Here is a 25,679-nt window from a genome sequence, read left to right on the forward strand (position 1 = left end):
TGCCTCTAGGGATTTCCAGCGCATGTTAATATCTTTTATCGGCAATGCCATAAGCCTCACTATTAATATTTGCTTTAAAATTATCCTGTTTAACGCAGCATTGAGATATGGCTGCCTTAGCCGATCTTCATAGGAGCTTGCAAGTTTCCCAATGTTGCTTTTGGAACAATTCAATTCCTTCATGTCTTCTTCCCTAGATAATGATCAGACTTGTTTTTTTAATATACATTTTAATATGCCTGGCTGATCTTTGTAATTATATAACATTTTGTTACTTAGTAAAATCCTGCAGTTTGATAATGTTAAGATGTAATTCAGTGCAAGCGGTTTGCAAGCCTTTACTCCATGAATTGTTGGCTTTCCTAAAGATTATTTTCAGGGTTGACTTCATTGTATTCGGAGGGGGTGCACAAACCCCTCGATAAAACCGCACAAACGTTGCCCAGTGCTCATAGCTTTGTTTAATCAACCTAAATTCCAGTCGCACCAGGGCATTTAGTGTATGCACAGGAATCTGGAAAATTTGCTTAAAAGCTCGCTAGTTGATATGTTCCAAGATATTAACAAAAGCCGCAGGAAATGCTAGCTGGTCATATGTAATTGAGGGAAGCAGCTTGGCCCTTATAACCTTTCTGATTGCTTTTGCTGTCTGGCTATTTAATTTATAATTCAGCTTACACAAGGCAAACGTCACTGCCTTAGCCTTTGTTTCGACAGAAGCTAGGTGAGCTGTTGACTTCCCATTGCTCATCAGCCACGCCCCCACGTAATGATATTTGGTCACTGTTATCTTCAAGTTGCCCAACCTCCAATGTTGTCTGAGTTTGTTGGCGTACTTTCCGAATATGACTACCTTTGTCTTTCCTGCGTTTGCTCTTAGGTCGTTCTCGTTCTTGTAAAGGTTTAGTGCATCCAATAATCTTTGCATGCCTGCTTTTGTATGATCTAATAGCACCATATCATCTGCATACTGCATTTAAAATAGTCTATTTGAGCCAATTTACGGGGCTAAAAGATTTGCATTAAGAATGGTTTTAGCAATGTCTGCCGTATATAAATTGAAAAGCAAAGGTGCTAATAAGCAGCCTTGTTTTAAGCCACGGTCTGTTGAAATCTTTTTGGTAGCTGAATTTATCGAAGTTTTCACCCGTACCCAGGTTCCAGTGTAAAGGCTAATAATTGCCTTCAAAAGAGTCTCTGGTATCCCCCAACCTTGTAATTTCCACCACAGCAGACTCCGATTAACTCCATCAAAGGCAGCGGAATAGTCCACGAAACATGCAAAGAGTGGTGGCGACTTTTTCTGCGCGGTCTGTACTATCATATAAGCAAAGGCTAAAATATTATTCATTGTAGATGCTCCTGGCCTGAAGCCATTTTGGCAACTTGGTAAAATTTCATTTTCATTGGCCCAGGTCTGCAGGTCTTGTAGGAGGAGACCAGCATGTCATTTTGCCTCAATGTCTAAAAGGGAAATCAGCTTATAGTTCGACGGGTCCCCGGTATTGCCCTTTTAATGGATAGGTTGCAGTAAAGATCCTTTCCAAGTCTCTGGAATCATTGAATTTGCCAGACAATGCTGGTAGAGCGGCGTGAGTATGGTTCCCCAGAAATAGCAGGGTTCTTTAAATAGTTGTCCTGGTAATCCGTTAGGGCCTAGTGCCCCATCCTTTCTAATGTTTTTTAAGATTGTTGTCACCCGCTTCCCTATGACTGAGGCTTCTGGTGTTACCTCCATATTTAATGGGGTCTCTACCGCCAGCTGTCCAGGTTTGTCTTCTATAGGTACTAGTGAGGTTTCGGGCAGGATGTCGGGTTTTGTGCGCAACAATATAATGTTGTTACATAGGTTATCCATATATCACTGGCAATCACATTACACCTGTCTTGGCCATGCCCAGAAAGCGTGTTGATGTACAACCAGAATTCAGCCTGTTTATTTGGGGTTAACAGGGCAAAAACATGCAGCCACTCCGATTCTTGTTGTTTTCTCTTACAGTCCCACACGTTCTTCCAATGAATTTTCTTTGCTAGGAGTTGGTTTTGATATGTTTTGTATTTTCCGTCTGGCTTATGGATACGTGTGGCTATTCCGAGTGACCTCATACTTTGCTCCACTTTTTTGCATCGTGGTTTCTACAGAGACTGGAGAGTGTTCTTTGCCTTTTAGTAGTTGGTATACCTCAGTCGCCAATTTAATCCAATTCTCGTGGATATTACCTGCTGTAAATTCTTCAGCAGTTCCGGGCCAATTGCTTTTCCACCTTCTTAGAGCTGCTGTATCTATTTTGGTCCACTTTAGTCTCCTTGGCAAAGCATACATTTCTTCCCCATTGGTGTAGCCCACAGAGGTGATAATCGGGAGACGGGCCATGTATAAGGTGATAGTTATGGCCAGAGGGAGATGGCCACTGTTTGGGATAGAAAGCTTTTGGAATTCTGTCACTTGCCCATAGAGGCGACTACACGTGAAAATATAATCAATTATTGATTTAATTAACCCCTGCAAGTCTTTGTTAGAGGCTGTTTTAAGGCTGTAGCGTTTTTGTGTTGATTTCAGGCTGTGTGTATTAAGAAATGTATTCATCAACATTCCAGCCTTATCCATAGGCAGGACTTCATCTGATTCCATTCCAAGATTTTGCGTGTTGAAGTCACCAGCCATTACAATCCCACAATTTGGTTGACTGCTCAGTAATTCCTCAAGGGTGTCCGCTAGTGCCCTCATGTCACTGTGTCTGGGATCCTCATTACTATTAAAGTAAATATTCAGGAGAACGATCTTTATTGGGCATCCGTTTAATTTCAATCCTTGCAATAGGGCTGCCTGAACCATGTCCGGGTTTAATAGAGGTTTTATTTTTATATTGCTACTAATTTGCGTATATATTGATAAGCCCCTGATGGTCTTCCAAATATATTACGCTTTTTTGCTGGCTGCTGCATTTCCATGAAGCCTGGAATTGCTGTTGGAACAAGCGACCAAGTTTCTTGCAGACATAACAGGTCCCCAGACTGCAAGAATTAAAATGTTTCCTTATTATGTAGTGTGGTTTTTAGCCCATAAACATTCCAAGAGATTACTTTCAACAATTTGCCGATTTATTGCTCAGGCAGCCATTTCCTTGAGTGCTAGGAGCACATACGCCTTGTTTGAATGGACTTGGGCAAAAACTGTATTTTTATGTTGGGAAATACTGTTGTGCGAGGGACATAATTTGTTCCTTTTAAGATAGACTTTCGTGTGCTCTATATTGAATTTGGATGAAATCCTCTTTTTAGCATAAATGGGTATTTCTCTACTTCTGGGATTTGTAAGATGTTGGACCTGTTTAATGTGTCCAGACTTCCCCGTGATGTATATTCAGGTGTAAAAATTATGGTGTTATTCTCCTCCTCCTTATACCCTTGAGCGGTTTGGCTGGCCACAAGAGAATGTACGGCCAACTTCACATGTTTGTTGGAGTTGCTCCGTGATTGTTGTTAACATCTTGGGACCCCTGAAACTCGCTATTGTTCTGTGGTATGGGTACTATCATTTCTCTATCCAATACCGTCTGCTGAGCTTTCCTATGGCTTTCTTCGTGCAGTTCCTTAGGCAGACTGCTGGTACTGACCAATTGAGGAGTCACTTCTGATTTGTGCTGTGACTGCTCTTCCATTTTGTTGGCTGGTCTATTCATAATTGGTTGGGATGTAGTTGCTTTTAATGTGGATTGATGTTTCACCTGACTTTCCCTTTGGAAAATATGTCTGATTCCAGATTCGTTTGTATCGGAGCCTTTGTTGCGGATATTTTTTTGGTTTGAGCGCCGAGGGATTCTCGGACGCCCACTTCTAAATCCTTTGCCTTTCTTTGCTGTTTTAAATTTTTGGCCTGTTTTACACAGTTCTTTAGGGTGCTATGAGTTAGAGGCCCAACTGATATTACACTGCACATTCTCATCGTTTTCAGATTCCTCAGGAGATTATGTATTTTGGTGAGATACTGATGGCGACTGCAAAGCTAGAGGAGATATGTCCAAGCACAAAATTGGTTTACTGACTTGTGTGTTCGTCGACATCAAATTAATTTCTGCTGAGCAGGTTTTCCCCTCAGGATAGTTTACACTACTCCATACTGTTGCAGTTTGTGACTCATTGGGGGGATTACTGCACCTGCAGGACTGTTCATACCATTTTGTATGTCATCTTTTTAAGGTTCCTTCGGTTGTTCTTTGGTGGCTCCGAACTCTGGTTTCCTGTTGTCTTTGCTTTAGTTCTATAATGATGGGCGTTAGTACTTCAGGTAAGGTGCTAAGCTTCTCCACAATTGGAAGGCATGAGCGCCTAGAAGTTGGCTGTGACCTCAGTAATTCCAACATTTCATCTAAGATGTTAATTTTTGCTTCAATGTTAATTATGGCTTTTGCAAGTGCCTGTATAGTGTCCATTTGGGTTTCCAATTTTTGTGTTTTCCATGTAAGCACATTAATGGTCATTGCTAATGCTGAATTTATTGAGGATAGAAGAGAATTTTGGTTGTAACATCCATTGTGGAGTGTGCACTTTGTTTCAGCGGTAGAGTGAAGCAAGTTCTGGTCTCCCGAGAGACTATTCTCTCTCTGTTCCTCCTGCAACAAGAGTACATTTCGATCAAGAACAGAGCTGTGAATTACTGATGGACTCCGTAACTGGGCTGGGGACAGAGACAAATCATGCTGATTGTCCCCTCCTTCTGCCTGTCAATATGTTTTAACCTCTGCACGCATTTGTATGCTGGTTCTATTTATTTGCTCCAACGTTGAAGATATTTCCAAGACTTCCAATTTTCCCTGGCTTGATTCCTCTTGCCTTCCTCTCTGCATTTCCGTGTGTTCTAATACCGATGAAATTTCCAATATTTCCTGGTGTGCTTGCCCATGCCCCAGTATGTTGTGATCTTTTTCCCCAAGCATAAAACAGTCTGAAGCTGCAAGCCTTTTCTCCTGTGTTCCCGGGCACTCGGACTGAGTTGCTATTTCAAAAACTTCCAAATCTACCAGCTCTAGCCCATCTTTCTCGGTTGCAACACTATTCCCGTAGGGTGGCCCTGTCCCACTGTCCTGACTTCCTGTTTCATGACTCGGGCAGTTATTGGTATTGGTATGTGGTGTTGGTGTTGAGTGTACTAACGCACTACTGTAGGACATGCTTTTTCCTGTTGGATTTTGTCCAGGTGTTGTTGGCGTTGTTGATGTAAAATATTTACAAATTGTCTTGTTGCTTGAGATTAAGTTTGAGGTTGGTGGTTGCACCGTGGCGGTAGGTTCCAGCCATGCTTGCCCCCTTTTCGATGGCTTTGATCTAGTACCTGTACCATTTCCTACACCGGTTGGTTTGCCCATTTTGGTGTATGTTTTTTATTTGAATTTTTTTTTAATTACCGCTTTCGTCACCACTCTTTTCCCAGAATCCTCCTCCTCTGGGTGATAGGTGATTTATACACTTCTAGAGCAGGGTAATATGCGCAAAGTTATCTTTTAACCTGCTGGTGCTCAAAGAACATATTCAAAGGCTAAAGTACAGAAAAGCGAGCTGACAGGGGAAGACAACAGTGACTTACATATAGAGTCCTCCTGGCTGAGTCTGTGAAGCTGTTGGTGCGTGCTTGGGATCCAAGGCTGTTCAATCCTCATCCATGGCAAGAGGTGCACAAAGTGCACAAGAGCAGGGGCGGGATTGGGAGAAGGAGCAGGGCACACTGGGGCTCAACAGGCTGCACCCAACCTAATTGGGGCACCTACACGGATACACCCGGGCACTACACTCTGTGTCCTCCAGTAGGGAGAACACACTCCTACTCCAGCACACTCCGCACGCTCCCGGTTATGGCACCCAAATTCCAGCACTCCATGAGCATTCCTCGAGCCCCGCTCCCGTGCGGGGGGACCCCCGCCGCCGCAGACTCCTCGAGCCCTGATCCTGTGTGAGGGGACCCTCGTCTCAGACGACAACCTCAAATCGCGGCGAATCCCGGCACAAACTGCAACCTGAGCGACTGGCACAGCGTTTTTTTTCCGGCCGAGCGGGAAGAGCAGCGTTCTCAATCGGCTCCTCGCTCTGCTCCTCGCACCACACTCCGCGCAAGCCTCGGCTGCTCGGAAAACCAGGACAGGACCGGCCTCACCAGTGTGTCTGACAACTATACAAAATGATGGCATCCCCCCATTTTCCCTATATCTTACAGAACACTCCATACCTGGTTCCCACAAGATATTTTCAAGTGATAGAGTCAGAGATACAAACACTTCTCTGGGATAATGATATCCCTCGTATAGCATTGGCGAAACATATGGAAAGCTGGTACGATGAAGGTATTGCCCTCCCAGCAATCTATTATTATTACTGGGCAGCACACCATGCCGTAACAAATCACTGCGTACATTGGCCTCAAATAGAACCAGCCTATAGGATGGATAGATAGAACATGCCCCCCGGGAATTATCAAAGAGCTATCTAAGGAAGGGGGAAAAACATACCTCGACACACACCAATATCAACAACAATTACGATATGGCACACCGCCTCAGCAGCTCTGGGGTGGAAGAATAAGATAACATTGGCTACTCCACTATGGGACTCAGCGCAGCTGGGACTATTAATAAAACAACCTGGGTTTGATAAATGGGACCTTATTGGCATCTCTAAGGTGGGAGACTTATGGGCGAGAGGGAAGATTATTCCCTTTGGCGACCTACAGAGGGATTACGACCTAGGCGCTAGAGAAACTATTTGATATCTTCAAGTGTGTAGTGTATTACAAAGAGCAATATCTATTGGTGAGGATCCTCCAACCTCCTCTCCTCTAGGAGATAGACGTCTGGACGATTACTTAAAGGAGAAAGCAATATCACTAACATAAGAAGATATTAAACAACACGCCTGATAACTTGGGGAAACTATGGACCAAATGGGTGGATGACATAGGAGATATGAGTGATGAAGAGTGGCAGGAGGCGCCGACATCCCCCAGTGAGGTGGCTATGAGCTCCAGATTCCGCTTAATTTAGTTAAAAGTCTTACATAGAACATGCTATACGAGTATGACTTTAGTCAAAATGGGCGCCTCCAGCTCCCCACTATGCCCCAGAAATTGTGGTCAAGAAGGAACTTTTCTGCATCAATGGAGGGACTGCCCAATTATTAAGAAATACTGGGACATGGTAACACAGAGAATGTTGACATTGTGTGGGAGGGTGGTAGAGACCTCGCCCCGATGGTGCCTCCTTAATGTCTGGGAAGCCTCAGAACTTACGAGAGAAAAAACCTGGGTTACCCTGGGGTGTATGGTTGCTAAACGGAACATAGCAAGAGCATGGAGATTAGCGACCGGACCTAGGTTTCGAGATTGGGAGACAGATATGGATTGGTGTATGCAGGCAGAAAGGGTGGTCTATGAAAGTATAGGTTGTCCACATAAATGGTCCAAGATCTGGGGGGAGTGGAACAAAAGCAGAGGGATGATATGCATGCCGTATGATGGACCTTCCATGCTGGAGGTATAATGGGAGTGGGGAAATACTGAATGGACAACCGAGAACTGTGGGGATATTACAAAGAATGTTTAGCCTGCTATGTATAGGATTGGAATTTGTAACATGAATTGTACTAAATAGTCGTCAACTGTATTCACTTTTCAGGCAATTTTCAACAAAAAGAATATAAAAAAAAATATTCATAAACAAAAGTTTTACTTAAATTAAATTTGTCTAGAGTTAAGTATTCATCATGTTGAACTTCATCATATTTGAGACCATTCACAAATGTAATGGAATTGTGACATTACAGCTGGAATAATAGAATTTGATAGATTTCAGATCTGTGTGATTCTGTACCCTCAGCAGATATGCAGAATGTTTGCCATAGTCTTTCTGCTTGCCACATCCTGGTGAACATGGATTGAGTTAGGCAAGTGGAAAAAAATAGTTTTGAATTATATACATGTATGTGTAACAAATATAAGTGCAGAAAGGAAACTTGTACTTTTGACACACTGTGTGGGGGCTGAAACACAGGAGGTGTTAGAAAATCTATCTAACCTGGGAGATGATTAAGTACAGGGGCTGAAACAATTTGAAATGGTTATAAAGAATTTGGATTGTCATTATTTACCTGGACAGAGAAAGCGTACTGTGTTGAAGAAGTTGTCAGCACAGTGTACATTTGGAGTACTGCGTGAGAAAGGATTTGTGATCAATTTGTCCTTCAATGTATATCGGATAAACTAAGAGAGAAGCTATGGCTTAAAATCAAGCCACCACTATGTGTTTGTCATTTCCCCAACTGAATATGTGAAACCTATGTTAAGTTGTGTTAAGGTGTTAAAAAAGGATTTGAAGAATGCAGATGATAGGAATGTAGTAGTGAAAGGTAAAATACACAGGGTGGCCACTGATATTAAAGGAAGTTGTTTCCACTATGGTGTGCCAGGCCATATGGATACTAATAAAGAGTGTCCGGCTATGAAATGTATGTGAAATTGATGTGCATGTAGAGGACACTTTAGCAAGTGATGTAAAAGTGGGAATAAGTCAAAAGAAAATGTAAAAGCAGGAACCGATGACTTAGTACTACAAGTTGGTATGAAGACATTGTGTAACCCAACCAATAAAATATTGATTGAGAGTGCGGAAGCAGCAGCCATGTTTGACTCGTGTTCACACACAAATATCATTTCTCAAGCATTATAAAAGAAATCTTTTGAAAGACGTGTGAGGCTGAGGAGAATGGACATTAGTCCATGAGGGTATAGAGGCGAGTCAATAAAAAGAGTATATTTTTTAGGACTTCCTAGAATATAAACGGGAGGTTCTCACATGGAAAGGTGTATGCTGCTGTTAAGGGAGACAATATTCTTAGGTGGCCCCAATAGAAAGAAATTAAAGTGTATCTTGATCCTAATGAAGGCCATCAAGTGTGTGCATGCCATGTGTTGGATGGATGTGAGGATTTTCCAAAGCAACACCCTCATGTATTTAGTTATAAATGAGTGTTTCAAAGGTTATACACATAAAATTCAACTGAAAATAGGAGCTGTTCCTGTTATGGCAAAGGTGAGGAGAATGCCAATAAATCTGAAGAAGGCAGCAAAAAGGGACTCTGTGAGCAAGGGATCAGTTCTGGTGGAATCTACAGAGTGGTTAGCTCCAGTAGTAGTGGCGTGCACATTCAGTGGTGAGATTAGATTATGAATTGACCGTAGGGGTTTGAAAAAAGGCAATTCCTGATAGGGTTCCCACTCCTAATCTGGTTGAACTGCTATCCACCATGGCGAATGTGAATAATATTACTACACAAGAATTGCCATCAGCATATCACCAGGTTAAATTGCATGTAACATCCCAAGAGCTCAATGAATTCACAACACCTATGGGATCATATAGGTTTGTGAGAATGGATTTTGGACTTGTGTCGGCTACCTCTTTATTTCAGAGAGTGATGGTGAACAAGTTAGAGCTAGATGGCACAAAGTGTTTTCAAGATGACCTCTTTATTTATGGTAGTTCGTGGGTAGAGCATAAGGAGAACATGCACAGTCTTATAGATAATTTTAAGAGTCAGACTTCACCCTGAAACGTGAGAAAAACAAATTTGGCAGAGAGGAAATTTCATATATATGTCACACAATCTCCGAGAAGGGTGTTAAACCCAAGAAGAAATTCATAGAAACTATTTGCAATTTGGAAATACTTATGTGCAAAGAGGAAGTAGTCTCTCTTCCTGGGAATTATTCAATTTTATAATAGAGTTAGGCTCAATATTTTGAGCAAATCGTGTGTGTTGAACAATTTGACTAAGAAGGGATCTGAGTTTATGTGGCTTGATGAGTGTATGGTGGAGTCTGAAAGGCCCAAAATAGAATTTGCGTTTGTTTTCTCCTAATCTTTAAGCTTTTGTTCCTGGAAAGGACACTGTTGTGATTACAGATGCCAGCAGTAAAGGTGTAGGGTCCGTTCAATTGCAGAAAGATTGGGGTAAAGAGGAAATCATCACATGTGCTTCAAGGGTACTAGGAGGAGTACAGGCCTATTAGTCTTTTAAAGAGATTGAGATGCTGGCTGCAAGACAGGCAATTAAGAAAGTCATTTGATTTCTACGGGGAGTGAGGGTTTATTGTTAAATCAAATAAGCCCCTGGAATTCTATTTAAAAAAGGGCTAGATTCTGTTTATGTTGGTATATTAAGTGAGTGGTCGAACTTTTGGAATATACTTTCAAGGTTGAATATATTGCAGAAGTCGTCAACGATGCAGCCGATTGTCCCTGTGGGTCAAGCAGCATGCAAAGAAAGAGGATGTAGGTGAAGATGTTGAAGGTGTTTGGAGCAATGAGATTGTGAGTGTAGGCACACAGAGGGAAGTTACTGTAAAAGAATGACATTAAACAAGATGCTGTTCTCAAGGAAAGTTGTGAGTGTGAGTGGTGGTACACCTGAAAAGAAATGTCAGATTTACATCCTTATGTTGAGGTGAAAAAAAAGTTGCCATTTTGTACTGATTTGTTGTTAGGAGGCACAAGATTGGTCGTTCTTGGAGGTTTGAGGAAACACACGATTTAAATAGCCGACAAGGGACACCTTGGCACAGTCAAAACCAAAGAACATCTATGTGACAACCGTTGGTAGCTAAGCAGGTTGTGGAAATAGAATGATCAATCCGTGCTGTGAGTGTAATAGGATTGGATACCTTGGGTTCCTCTCATTGTGAGTAGGGAGTTGCTAGGGGGTCTTTGGGAGGAAATTTCTATAAACATTGCTTGTCCACTGACAGGAGAGGAGGCTGAAATCTTATGTGCTAAAAACATTACTTCCAAATCTGTGACTGGGTTCATGCAAGGATTGTTTCACCATGAAGCTTTTCCTAACTTTCTTGACAGACAATGGGGTACAGGAAGTTGAGTCCTTTCTAAAGGAATGTGGTATTACATATGAGAGGTGTTCATTAAATCACCCCAAAACCAATAGCTAAAGGACCATTAAGGAAAGTACACAACTCGCCAGAGCCCAAAGAGTGGAGTGGAAAGAAACTGCTTCAGGAACGCATTCTTTCTTATAGACTGCCTCCACATTCCATAACAGGCAAGGCATCATTCAAATTACTGGGGGAAAAAAAATTACTACGTTCCAAATTGGTGGCTGGATAGATGAATTGTAAGAAGAGATGGGTCGATGTCTCTGAGGGAGATGACTGGATGGTAAAAGAACAACAAATAATGAATGCTAGAAACCATTATTTGGATTGTAGAAAACATGTGAAGTAATCAGATGTTAAGGTGGGATATTTTGTTGGAAACGAGTAATGGTCCAAGTTTACCAACACTAGTAAAGTGGTTTAACTGTTCAACAATGCTGTTAAGGCCAGTAAAGGACATATATGGCATTTAAGTTGTGTTTCCAAGGTGGAGAAAGAGGATGGTGGAGATTCTGTAACAACAAGTGGCAAAGGACCTGGTCAAAAAAGTTGTAAGAAAAACGTTCTTTGAGAACATGTTGCGTTAGAACAGAGTAGAAGAAAAGCTTAAGACAGGCATCCTCTTACTTGAAAGATTATATTGTTTGAAGTGAACAGTACATTACTGTTTTTCTCAAATTCTATTATTATTACTCAAATGTCAAGTTTGTATTGCTCTAAAAGAGGAACATGTGTATTGTTAGAAATGTTGAAGCATCATGTTCTAAAAGAGAGAACTTAATGACATAAGATAGTGAGAGGTCTCTGGGGCTAGGGTGGGGACAGTTGGAGCTGGCTTAAGTGAATAAACCCTTACGCACCTTAATCATGCGTGTCTTCTTTTACAGAAACTTTGAAAGGGAGCTATAGGCACTGCCTCGGATACTGCACATAGTCAGCTGACTTAGTGTGGCGTATTCCCTCAACAGAAGGACTTTGTACAATTGGAAAGTGCAACTGCAGGGATGTAAATCACACTACTGCTCACATCCCTCCACTGTGTATGGTGTAATGCAGGAAGCAGTGTGTGCAATCTCTGGCTCTTCTTGTTAACCTCAGAGGTGCTAAGATTATAATTCATTAATGACATAGATGCACCGAACTGTAAGTGGAGTCCAAGTCATTTTGTTCCAAAAAGGAAAAAACAGACAAAATAACTGGAACCAAAAATAATTTCACATGACTTTCAGTCCTCACTTAAGAGTCAAAACTAAAGCAACAGCCTTTGCCAGGCAAAAGGTCAGCATTTTTAAGAAAGGATGATGGTCATATCAGGATAATCAAAATCTTCTGTCAGCATAATCTCAAACACAGTTGCAAGACAGAAGGAAGAATGATTTTGTTTTGGGTGGGCTGGGCATTTGTGGACAAACCTGGTCATGTGTCTTGTCTGTGTGCACCAGACTGGTGGGGCTGTCTGGTAATCCACTTTCCATCAAAGGGGATTTCAGTGTCCCCAAAGCCTTGTCCGTAGAAGAAATAGTAGGGCTGAAATCCTGAAATACAAGTGGGCATAATAATTTCCTGAATAATCTTATGAATAATGTTCACACGTTTGATACTTTTCACAGCGCAAACAGGGTTCCTTTATTCATTTAAAAAGTTAATTTAACTGCAGCGGGGGGTTTACCACATTGCAACGATATAGCCCAGGTACTCGATAAATGGGTCAACAATTTCATGCTCACTATGGTTCCATCTACCAATGGATATACAATTCAGAATAGATGACCTACAGGTAGCAGACCTGAAGCAAGTCTATGCCCAGTCATACATGAGAACTGATGCTGTAGCCCATGTTATTTCAGCTTAATATTGTAATAACACTCAACACACCAATCAAATTTGTAGCCAAGTATCGTTTGGACCCATACTGAGTTGACACAAGGTCTCCAGCACACGGTGCTCACCTTGGCTACAAACCATAACAGAATACCAGAAGTGGTGTTTAAGAAGAGATCGTAGCTGTGTCGAAATAATGCAAAATATGTCTTCAGCAGAGATAATTTGAACTGTATTTCTGCCTTATACGTTATATAAAAACAACATAAAAAGTACATAGACAGTTTTCAATCTGGCATTACTCCAGGGACAGGGGTTGGAACCGTAGTGCTACTGATTGACTTATGCTCTTCTCTTTACCCTCCTCCTAGTTACCAATAGAAACATATGACAGAATTGAGCTCGAGCTGTAAAGATTCCTTAATAATAGTAGGGTAACGTACTATAACCTCTCAAGAAGAATTAAAGTATATTACTTTACTGGTGTACTGAAGATCAAAATATACATGTAATCACAAGAGTAAACCATTGGGGTATCACACTGAACAGCATATTTCACATCTGAAATTGTACTACTGTCTGGTGAAAGGTCCACGATATAAGCTTTTATCCTAAGAATTTGACGGGACATCATAGAGACCAGTCTCAGGCTAGAGCTTACTGTCCATTATTCATGAGAAACGTTGACAAAAAATACTCGCAAAAGCCTTAGCAAACAGACTGGATGAGGGTTATGAGACTGCCCTATGACATGGGAATAGTCCAGATTTTCAGGAAGAGGATTAGGCTGCTATACACTAATGCAGGGGGTGAGGTGTGGTGGTACTTTGTCTGCCCAGTGGAACATTGAGATGGGAGCTAGACAGGGCTGCCCCTCTCTTCACTTCTGTTCGCCCTGGTAGTTAAACCTTTGGCAACCAGGCTGCGTGAGGTGTTGAATAACAGATGTATAGTGACCAATGAGGAGCTAAACAGCTTCATTATATGTGGACAATACGTTGGTATATTTCCTTTGGCCGGACAGATCCCTGTCTATATTAATCAGAGAAGTGGATAGGTTTGCAGATAGATCAGGACTGAAGTAAATAAGAATAAAACAGTTCTATTTCCCTTGTTCTCCCTGAGAGAGAAGACATCAGAGGAACTCCCGCACCTTCGACTACAATGGGAGACGGAAATATTTCACTATCTGAGAGACCAAGTGGCACATACCCCAAAAAGCAGTTTTATTATAATTTGTACAGAGTGGTGCAAGGGCCCCCACGGCTCGGTACAGTTCTTCAAAAGCCCATACGCTATCCATTACGAGCAGAATAGCAGTGGCAAAATGGTCACTTTGAGATTACGTTTTGTGCTATTCCCCGCTCTGCATTTAAAGAATTAGGCAGTCTCCTGATATCGTTGGTCTTGGCTTCGATGAGAGCAGAGTGTGACCGGAACAACTCAAAAGGTACAGACAAGAGGGGGAGTCTGGCGTTACCGGACCTAGAGCTGTACTGCATGGCAAGAGAGTTGCAACACGCTGCAAAATGGCAGGATGAGACAGATAATTGGGATAAAAGATTACTCAGAGAAACACTAGGGGATAGGACCTTATTGACACTCCATATGAGAGGTGACTGGAGTACAAGACGAGTGCCAGATGTAATACTAAAAATTGCAAGTGTATGGGAAACTGGGGGTAAAAAGAGTCCAGTTCTGTGTTCCCTTTGCAAAAGACTTAGAGATATGGTGTCTGCATCCGTTTACTAATGACTCCAGAGATATGCTGGTGGCGAGTAGGAGGAAGGAGGATGCCATACTCTTGGAGACCAGCACCCTGGTGAGGAAATCATAATAACTTTATAGGAGGAGGCACAGGAGACGATTGCTGTCAGGCAGGGATAGTTATTACAATAAGTACACTTAGTAAGAACTCCCAGGGAAATCTGGTTAGGGTTCCCGGAATGCTCAACATGTTGGCTACCCTTACAGGACTGGTGGAAAAGGGCCACTACTGGTGAATAGTTTCAGGATGCAGTCCTAGACACCCCACTGACGGACGGGGAATGGAAGGTAGCATGAATCCTGGTACAAGATGTGTTTAGTAATGTCTGTTTTAAATCAGTACATTTTAATTACATGCATCAAACATATTTCCTGAACACCAGTCAAACTGAACAAGATATATTCACAGGTGTTAATTGCCTGCCCTAGGTGCCGCTTGTGGGATGCTATATTTCTTTATCTGACCTAGTCCTGCGCAGAACTATACACTTACTGGGGGAGGAAACAACTAGCTTGAATACGTTAACTGGAATCCGCTTAGATGGATCTATGACCTAGACCTAAAAATAAGAAAAATTATTAATAAATACTTGCTCTTTTAGGCTTAGAACTGGCGAAACAATGGATAGTCATCAAATGGTGAAACCAGAGGCACTCTGCGAAAAGTCATTGGCACAGATATGTGGTGGAGTGGGCTTTGGCAGAGGACATCAACGTTTGTGAGATCATGATGGATGAGAAAGGTCAGCTAAACATGAATATGTGGGCTGAAATTATAAGAGTATTTATGGGGCAGGAGGAATCCCAAACACACAAAGTTCAGATAAGTAGCTTGGGAAACCTAGATATGGTGGAGGTTTTGGTTCTGATATATGATGACTGTCCAATATGGTAGTATCATCGGTTGAGGAGTATGAGCTGATTAAGCGTGCCTTCGCTTCCCGAAGTCTCTCTTTTATATCATTTACGAAGGTGTATGCAGTGATCAAGATGTACTACAATGATTTAATTGTTAGGATGGTTCGGGTGTCTGTCTAGATGCAGTGTATGTATTATGATCTTCTACATTTTAATTTGTGTATAATGTTTGTCAAATATGAAGAAATAATAAAAAATAGGTAATTAAAAAAATCATTTGATGGGGCCGTTCACTGGTATTTTCAGTAGTGGAGAACCATGACTGATTTTTCCCTGTAAAGTATCCTACAGTCAAACTGAGGTTGGCTGAAGAAAAGAAAATAAGACAGACCTACATGAATACTTCTGAAGCCAATGTCCATCATTACTTTGCAAAACAGATAGAGCAACTAGAGAATTTTCTTGAGGATAAAAGCTTAGGGTAAATTATTTTGCAAAGAAAAGAAATATAATAAAAAGAAAATTAATTCACCTTGTATCGGTCATAAATTTTTTCTCTTTTTGCTGGGTCATCTGGGTGAAGATTAGATTCTCTTCTTGCTAGTCGTAGAAGCATTGCTCTTTTCAAATCCATCCCAAGCTTTGAATTTAAATCCTCCTTTGGAGTCTAAAAGGTAAGAAAGAACATTTTTAACAATGCCATTCGACACTTTTAATTCACATTTAACAATAGCCCAACAATCTCAAGCCAAAAAGGGCAGTAACTTCGAAACCTCAGCCCTACCATTTACAAACCCAAAATTCGAGTTGAAGAAAACCCCAACTTTTGCAATCATATGAAATACACTAGATGCCATGAAAAGATTCCAGCTTTGTCTTTACTGACCCCATATTTCAGCTTCTGATTGCTGATCTACAACCTTTCTTCAAAAGCCTTGAAGCCCTATCTTCAATGATTCCTTTCATGGATAAATGTATAGATGTCATGACTTTACAAATTATATAACTGCCCTCTAATATTCACTTTTGGTTGATTTTAGCCTGCGTTGGACTAACTCTGAATACCAATCCGAATCCGACCTCATCCATTTAATCTATTTCCGACTTAGAGTAACACTCTTCTGTTCCTAACCACTTTACTAAAACAAGAATTTGCACTGTAGTAGGTCTCCCATTACTGATAGTTTGAGGTATTGGCGTTGCAAATAATAATGCAACTCAAATAGCTCATATTTTCAGTAATGAAATACCTAGTGCATTGAATATGATTGCATAGTGAGCTAGGAACCAGAATTGTATGTCTCAGTGCAGTACAGCAAGCTGCTCCTAGAGCTCCCTAGTGAGCAAGGTACCAGCACTGCATGTATAGGTGCAGTACCACAAGCTGTTCCTAGAGATCCCTAGTGAGCAAGGCACCAGCACTGCTTGTCTAGGTGCAGCACCACAAGCTGCTCCTAGAGGTCCCTAGTGAGGAACCAGAATTGTATGTCTCAGTGCAGTACAGCAAGCTGCTCCTAGAGCTCCCTAGTGAGCAAGGTATCAGCACTGTATGTATAGGTGCAGTACCACAAGCTGTTCCTAGAGATCCCTAGCAAGCAAGGCACCAGCACTGCTTGTCTAGGTGCAGCACCACAAGCTGCTCCTTTACATCCGGTCGGTTCCTGCTATAGGTGGCAGGGTGGAGAAAACTACTGACTCGATTGCGGTTGAGATTAATTCATGCAATCTACTGCTCACTTTTTTGTTTTCCTCCATGTGACAGGTATGCACAGAAGTAAGTCCTCCGCTCAATAGGCCAAAGGACTCAAGCTACCCTTTGGTAACAAGGTCAAAACAGACTGAAGCTGGTCTAGGGTTGCTCATGTTTTTTTTTTTTTTTTTTTTTTTTTTCCGTAAGACCTTTATTAGCAAAAAGATATTTACACAGCATGAGCCTACAACCCTGGGGCCGGCTCGCTACGTTGATGGTATCCTCAGTTATACTTTGCTTGTGCACAGAAGAATAGTACAGTATTACAAAGTCGAGCCCCCCCACACATCCTCCGTAGGTCCATAAGCCAACGCATTACTTGAGTCTCACCATTTAACATTTTCATAGAAAGGAAAACAGAAGTCAACATACCCCAACTAAGACCTCACAGCTCCATCGTACACATTCTAAACATCAATTATGATAATAGTTCTCACGCCCACCAAGAGTTGCCATCCACAGACACGGGTCTGCGCTTCATACATCCTCCCAGTTAGATTGAAAGTAACGGAGAGTTAGTCCTCCTCACTGTCCTGCAGAGAGGTGAGGTAATCTGTTAGAAAACACCAAATGTCCTTTGGTCTGGACTTAGCCGGCAATTGCTCCTCATATGTTTGCAGTTTGTCACGGCATGTGGTCATATCATAGAGCCACGTTTTCTTCGTTGGCACTTTGCGGCTGTTCCAACATTGCGCCACTTGTCTCTTCGCCATTAGCAAAGCAATTGCACAGAATTTACGCTTTAAGGCCCTGAATTGTGGCACAATACCCAGCAGACAGATCTTGGGTGTGCACTGCACCACTTCTCCCAGTATCAACGCTAGTGTGTCTGTAACCTCCCCCCAGTATGTCGCCACTCCTGCGCAGTCCCAGGCCAGATGCCCAAAGTCCGCCCCCTCCCTGCCACACCTTTTGCATTTGTCTTCCTCGTACAACCCAAACCTGAGCAATTTCGACGGTGTATAATATATTTGATGAAGAAATTTAAAATGAATAATCCTCAAATTGCCGTTAGGTGTCAGTATCTGTGTTAAAGCGCAGGTGCTACTCCACTCCTCATCTGTCAATGGTGTGTCCATCAAGGCATCCCACCGCCCTTTAGCCTTTTGAGTATTACCCGCTATCTCGGATTGCGCTGCCGTATATAATCTGGACACCAAATGTGAAAGATCATTAGAGGTAATCATCAGTTGTAATGGTGCAAGGCATTCTGGTTCCTGTGGGAACGTCGGGTAGTGTTCCCTCAATGCTCTGGTCAATCTGTAGTATGTGAAACTAAACATAGGAGTCTGATTTTGAATATAGTGCAGTTGTTCTAGACCTACGAACGTGCCTTCCTTAAACACATCACCCAGTCTGTCAATCCCAGCTTTACTCAGCAAAGACATCCCAACCTTTTCCCCAGTTACAGACAGGGCCTGATGATGTTGCAGCGGCATGGCAGGTGCATAGAGCGGGGTCTTATGAGCCAATTGTCCCAGCCTGTGCCATGCTCTAACCGTCGTATCCACAGTATTGATATCGTTTGCATGTAGAGGCGGTCTCTTGTGCGTGACTATTGCAGAGAGAGGAACCGGATACGCATCATCCCTCTCTATAGCTATGTGTGTTAGATACGGAACCGCATGGTACCAATACGCTGCATACTGTGCCTGTGCACATAGGTAATAGAGAAGGAAGTCCGGCACCCCGAACCCACCTTGCGCGAATGGTAATGTAAGCGTTTGCAAGTCAATACGAGCCTGTTTGCCCGCCCATATTAGCGTCCTCACCAAGGAATACACTCGGCGGAATATTGCCTGTGGTGGCGTGATCGGTATGTTGTTGAACATATAGAGCAACTTGGGTAGCACGTTCATCTTGACTATAGCTATTCTATCAGCTAGCGATAGCGGCAGATGAATCCAGCGTTGAATTTTGTCTTCCAGTTTGGAGAGCACCACCCCATAGTTCGCTCGTAGAACCTCATCCGGATCCCTGTGATACATAACTCCTAGGTATCTAATCGGCTCTCTCTGCCATTCCAACGGAAAGTCTACTGCAAAGGACAACGTAGTGTCGGTGAGGGGTATTATTGAGGACTTAGCCCAGTTGATCGCTAACCCTGAATGCCCGCCAAACCTAATGTATTCCCTAAGCAGCGGGTTCAGGTGTGTCTCCGGGTCACGGACGTATAGTAACATGTCGTCCGCATATAATGAAATGTGGAGAGGCCTGTCAACAAATCTCAGCGCTGACTCCTTGTAGTTCTGTCGCACTATGCACGCCAGTGGCTCCAGAGCCAGCGCAAATAGCAGTGGCGACAGCGGACAGCCCTGCCTGGTACCACGCCCTACATCAAACTGTTCCGAGACATAACCATTTATTCTGACCCTGGCGCGCGGTTGTGTGTACAGCAAAGAGACCCATTGCACAAACCTCTTAGGAAACCCCATTCTATGCAGGACCGTAATCATGTAACGCCATTCAATTGAATCGAATGCCTTGGCGGCGTCAAGCATGACAGCCACCGCCTTAACCGTGGGCTGCAGGTAGTGTGAGAGTGCAAATAAGGACCTAGTATTGTGGGCAGTCGATCTGGTGGGCACAAACCCAGACTGGTCCGGCAGCACCAATCGGGTCATCAAGGGGGATAGTCGGCCTGCCAAGAGTTTGGCGAGAATTTTCGAATCTACATTGATCAGGGAGAGAGGTCTATAGGAGTCACACTCCTCCGGGTCCTTGGACGGCTTTAACAGGGCGATAATCATCGCTTCTCGCAGTGATGGGGGAAGGAGCGATCTCTCCAGGGAGGCACCATACATCGCCACCAAGTGTGGAGCTATCTTGTCCGCGAAGTGTTTGTAGAATTCCGCGGTGTACCCGTCGGGGCCCGGTGCCTTTCCATTTGGCAAGGAGCATATCACTTCAGTGACCTCCTCCACTGTTATGGGTCTGGCCAGGAGCTCCCGTTGTCCGTCCGACAGCCATCCAATCGCTACGTCATGTAAGTAGTCGTTTGTTTCCTCCTCCGGTGCCGTGGGTTGTGACCTATACAGTGAGCCGAACGAGTCCACAAAACAACGCAGTATGTCCGCTGAGTGTGTTTGCAATACACCCTCCCCGGTTTTAATTCTAAGTATTGCTGATTGCCCCTTTCCCTCACAGATTTTCCGAGCCAGCAGCGCCCCTGGCCTTCCCCCTTCTCCAAAGGTTCTAGCCACATGCGGGCGGTCTAAGTACTTCATTTCAGATTCCAGGAATTCTGCATGCTCAGTATGCATCTCGCGTAGCCTAGGCAGCAATGAAACGTCTCTAGTCGTCTCATATTGCACTTCTAGATCTCTCATCTGCTGTTCGCAACGGCGGATCTGATTCCTGACGTCTTTTAGCACCCCTATGGTGGTGCCAATGCATACACCCCTAAGAGTGGCTTTGAACGCTTCCCAAAGCAGGCACGGGTCGTCCGTCGACTGTGCGTTAATTTCAAAATAGTCATTTATTGCTGTCATAATGGTGTCTACATATACCGTGTCTATAAGAGCCCGGGAATTGAATCGCCACTGGAAGGGGGGAGGGGTGTACTGCGGGACGTCCACTTGCAACATGACCGGATTGTGGTCCGATAGTGTACGTGGCAATACCTGTATCTGTCGTACCCACAAGGCCCAGTCTCTCGATCCCAACCAGTAATCCAATCTAGACCAACTATTGTGATATGTTGTGACGTGTGTGGCGCCCGGCGTGTCAGTGTGCTGCAGTCTCCAGAGATCCGCTAACCTTAAATCCTGCATCATGTGGTCTACCATTTGTCTCGATTGCTTATGTGGCTCCAATGAATTAGAGGAACGGTCTATCCCGTCCTGCAGTGTCACATTCCAGTCCCCCCCGCATAGTATGTGCGTGTCAGTATGTTTTTGCAAGTGATCCCATACTTCCCTAAAAAAGTCCAGTGCCTCAGTGTTAGGTCCATACACGTTAAGCAGCGTAACACGCTGGCCCCGCAAAGTACCCGTTACTATCACGTATCTGCCATATGGATCCTGTGTGACCTGTTGCGCTTCAAATTCCACCCCTTTCCTTATCAATACTATCACTCCACGAGAGTAGGAAGAATAGGAAGCCCTGTACACAGACCCAGCCCACCTCGCTCCCAGATGTGCGTGAGTGTTGGGTGCTAGGTGTGATTCCTGCAGAAATGCCACATCCACTTTCCATCTAGTAAGACTGGCAAAGATCTGTCTGATTTTCTGCGGCCTTGAAAATCCCCGGATGTTCCAGGTGAGCACGTTTAAATTACCCCCGCCCGTACTTCCAGAACCCTTGAATAGCATCCAATGCAAAATATGACATTTTCATACAGTTACATGACGCACACAATATGATTTTTTCCTTCGCCTGATATCCCTCCATATCTACGGTAGGCAGTCCCGGCGGAGAACCAAAGAACACTTTCAGAGACAGTGCTGTCGGTCTATGCAAACATACAAATAACCCCCCCACCCGTATCCCACCCACTCCAGCATCCCCAACCTGCCGAAGCCATATCCCTTCTGGGCACCCTCCCCAAACATAGAGAACTTTCAACTCAATGCCCATATTCAGAACTTGTGTTGGGTATTACCCTCTGGGAGGACCGCCAGGTGCACACTACATCACCCAGAATATGGGTGCGGCAACACTATATAAACTGTGTATATGCGTGAGTATTGTGATCCTCCGCCGCCCTCCCCTCCCCCCTCCAAGCAGCGCCTAGTCTTTTCCAAGCAGCGGCAATGGCACAGGGTAACATAACAATTCTACAACTCCTGCCGATGGCGGTTCCCGCACTATTCTCCTCATGTACAACGTTCAGTGTGCGCCCTGAGCCAGTCTCTACCTTGTCCATAGGCTGCACATTCGAGTCTTCCAGGAGTGAGTACGCAATTGTCGGGTGTCACACCCCTAAGTCGAGCTGCGCATGGTGCATCTCATTCCTTCACCGGTGACTCTCCTGTACTCACTATCACATGCGCCTTCAAATCACCATCGCATTGCTGTTTTTCCAGCGTACACGCGCTGCCATGCGCGCCTATTGGTAACGTGGTCTGACAAAAACACAAATAGAAACAGCCAGCGAGAAAACATTATGAGTTGTAGCAAATCTTCATACTACAAGAAGTGTCAGTCCCTGAAATATATAAGCAGTGCATCACCATCTAACTGATCCGCCCTTCGGATCCGGCAGCCATCTTTGCATAGTTCAGTCGTAGGTGAACACGTGGCATAACACATCCGTCAACAGTATATTATAACTCACCGCCTTCAGATGTGAGACATTACCAGCGGCCTCAGTCTGAGTCTCTCTGTTGCTCATTTTGCGATTCCGCCCTCGCTTCCCGCTGTGCCTTTTTAACAAACTCCAGGGCCGCTTTAGGTGTGGGTAGCACCAGTGCCTTCTCCTTCCACACCACTCGCAGCCGCGCTGGGTACAACATGGAGTACGCAATGTTCAAATCCCGCAGCTTAGCCTTCACTGAAGCATACTCCCTTCGGGCCTGTTGTACTGCAACAGTGTGGTCCGGGTAGAACTCCAGGGAGTTTCCTTGATGTTGTATTTTACCCTTCTCTCGTGCGAGCCGTAGGATGGTATCTCTATCCCGATAGTTTAGGATCCTCGCCACTATCGGTCTAGGTGCGGCACCAGGTGGCGGCTTGGGGGCCAGTGATCGATGCGCCCGCTCCACTATGAAGATCGGTGAGAGGGCCTCCGCCCCAAAAAGATCCTTGCACAGGCCTTCGATGTAGTTTTCCATCTTCCCCGTGTTCGTCGTCTCCGGCAGGCCCGTGATGCGCACATTGTTGCGCCTCGAGCGCGCTTCCAAATCCTCCTCCTTCGCTCTTATCACTTCCAGTATTTTTTCCATACCCGTGCATTTGGAGGTGGAGGCACGTGCTTCGTCCTCAACGGCTGAAATCCTAGTTTCGGCTTCATCCAACCTCTCTCCATGTTTTTCTTGCCTTGCGGCCATGCCATCCATCCTGCAAGTCAGGTTGTCTAGCTTACCGTTGATATCCTGCAGATTAGATTGTATCGCCAACAGGATCTTCTCCATGTTGCTGTTAGACCCATGTTCAGCCGCGCCACCATTATCTGACACATCCTCCGTGGATTTGGTCGTTTTCCTGTTGTCGAAGGAGATCCTGGGCTGCTGCTTATCCGGTTTCCCCATGGTCGTGGATGGGGATGTCACTTTCCTGCAAACGGGCCGAGACGCCCTCGTGGTTCTTACCGCAGTCGCCGTGATTTACCTCCCTGGGCACTCCACTGCTACAAGCACCACTGTCTCCGCTATTAAGGGTCAGCGTTGGGTAAACCGCCCCTCAGATTCTGCAGGTGAAGGGGCTCGAGGCCAGGATCCCACTTTAACAACACAGCGCAATAAAGCAGGGTAGTGCTCTTCTGTACACGCTGCACGAAGGACGGGTAGTACCTGTCCTGGGCTCTTCACCCCACCATATAGCGCAGAGCACCGAGGCGCATACGTCCTGCCAAGCTCCCCGCCGTCTGTGCCGAGTAAGCTTCCGGTGCCGACTTTACCGGTCTGTGGCAATTGAAAGTTGCAGGAAGTGGCAGTGCGCTCTCCGGGAGTTGGGAGCAAGCGCTAGCACCCAGTAGCGATGGTCTTCATTCGACAGCCAGCCAGGGAGAGCCGACCCGCGCAGTCCGTGCCCCAAGGCGCGAAGGCAGCAATGTCCGCACACCGCGCGGCCATCTTGTCAGGCACTTGTCCGGCGATCTTGGTGCGATAACCGGCCGTGTAAGGTAGGCTGAGGCTGCTTGGTCCAGCGATTCTGGTGGCTACGGCTACAGCTTACCCTGTGTGGTAATCCGCTGTTGTAACGCGCTGGGCTCCCGCCGCTAACCCTTCATCAGTTCGATGGTCGTTCAGTGCCGCCGGCCATTTTGTCAGGCATTCGACCAAACGCCGCAGTCCCTCCGGCTTTAAACATCTTCTGCCGCAGAAAGTGGGAACATCACCTCACCGAACGGAGCAGCCCTCGTTCCCCCACATTTACAGCCGCTTGGAGGGTGGGTTCGAAGGGGCTAGAGCGGTAGATTCTCACATTGCCTGCGGTCGCCCAGCGGAGCTGCGGTTCAGGCAGCCATCCCGCTGTGCGCCCCCTAGCGCCTCCAGGGTTGCTCATGTTCCTGCACAGAAGGAACTCAGGCTGGAACTCTGGGCTACTTTTTTTTCCTAGGTGACATAGTGGGCAAAAAAAGCACTACTAGACTGAGATCAGGAGTACTTAACCAATGATTGAGATTAATTCAAACAATCCACACATCAGATTTTTGTTTCCCCTAATGATTGATATCAGAACAGGAAAGGTTGCCAGTTTTTCCAGCGCGAGGATACACTCAATAATCTTTGTATTCATACCCAGAACTCAAATTTAATGTAGCTTCTTCAAGAGGAAAAGCTTGAAAAAAGCACACTTACTTTTGCAGGGATCCAATGGTTCATTTGGTTCACATCTCGGAGTACCGGTAGCAATGGACAAATAGTAAACGTAGTGCTGCTACTGTAGGCGCGCACATACACACACACACACACCTTAATAAAGCAGATTATATAAAGCTCGTACAAATAGAGTATTGCTGCCGTCTTTCTCAATCATAAATGTGTGACAAAGTACACAAGCCTTTTTACCCCACTTGTCCTTGTGGCGAGACCTTTACTGGAAGCAAGTGGCTCATTCTGATCACATCTTTGCAATGACCGGGTTCTGTGAAATGTCTAATTTTTGCTTAGAACAGGCTCACAAAATTAATTCTGCATCCAAAATAGTGTGTGCAACAATCAAATTGGTTTGTAAAAAGAACCCTCACCCACCTACCTAGTTGGTGGCATGCTTCATCATAAGGTTCCCACCTAGGATGCCGAGTGCCTCCTGGGTGTGCTTCGACACCTGATTACAGCAGAGCTGGTGTTTGTTGGTGACAGTTTGTGATGGTAGTGAGTTAAAACTGCCTACAGGGCCCCCTCCTAACCAGGAGTGCTTTAATACTAGGGCCCTGGGGTAGGGTTAAAAAAGGAGGAGATACAGACGTCTGGGAGATATAATTGATGTCTTACATCCTATAAACGGTCTACATGTTTCAGTAAAAGAAGGTTTTCAATACATGGCTTTCTTCAGGACCAAAGGCGGAGAGTCCAAACAAATTGTTCAGTCTGCAGTATGTGAGAGCAAACACACTAAGATGTGCTAAGTGTAGGAGAAATTCTCTCCTTGTGAAAAGGTAACTTACGATTTTCACCTAACTTGATGTACCTGAAAAGTAAAAGCGTGAAAGTTATCAGTAGTTATAGCACAAACATTTTGATGTAGTACATGACATAGTGCCTTGTCATCTATATCATCAATCACAGCATGCAACGGACACATTTCTCCATGCATGCCACTTATATCCCATATATTGGTCTGTGTCGGTTTACCAAAATATTTGTATCACAGGGGGATGCCATATCTATTTACTTGGCATTCCTTAATTTCCAGAATGTGAGATAGCGAGCAATCCCGAAAGTGCGT

General features: G+C 44.4%; 1 protein-coding gene across 2 annotated transcripts in view; it reads right to left on the bottom strand.

Annotated features, from left to right (window-relative positions):
• The window catches only part of MRPL28 (mitochondrial ribosomal protein L28), a 163,389-nt gene that overhangs the window by 46,014 nt on the left and 91,696 nt on the right, over nt 1-25,679 (bottom strand). Inside the window, exons 4-5 of one of the 2 annotated variants that reach the window (XM_078663110.1) lie at nt 15,909-16,043; nt 12,343-12,465 (exon numbers count right to left, since the gene is read on the bottom strand). In XM_078663110.1, the coding sequence (XP_078519236.1) occupies nt 12,343-12,465; nt 15,909-16,043 (258 nt within the window). The remainder of the gene's footprint in view (nt 1-12,342; nt 12,466-15,908; nt 16,044-25,679) is intronic. The other variant, XM_078663111.1, reaches the window with a different exon arrangement.

Source organism: Lissotriton helveticus, chromosome 10 (genome assembly GCF_964261635.1).
Source record: "Lissotriton helveticus chromosome 10, aLisHel1.1, whole genome shotgun sequence".
In the NCBI taxonomy this organism is placed as follows: domain Eukaryota; kingdom Metazoa; phylum Chordata; class Amphibia; order Caudata; family Salamandridae; genus Lissotriton; species Lissotriton helveticus.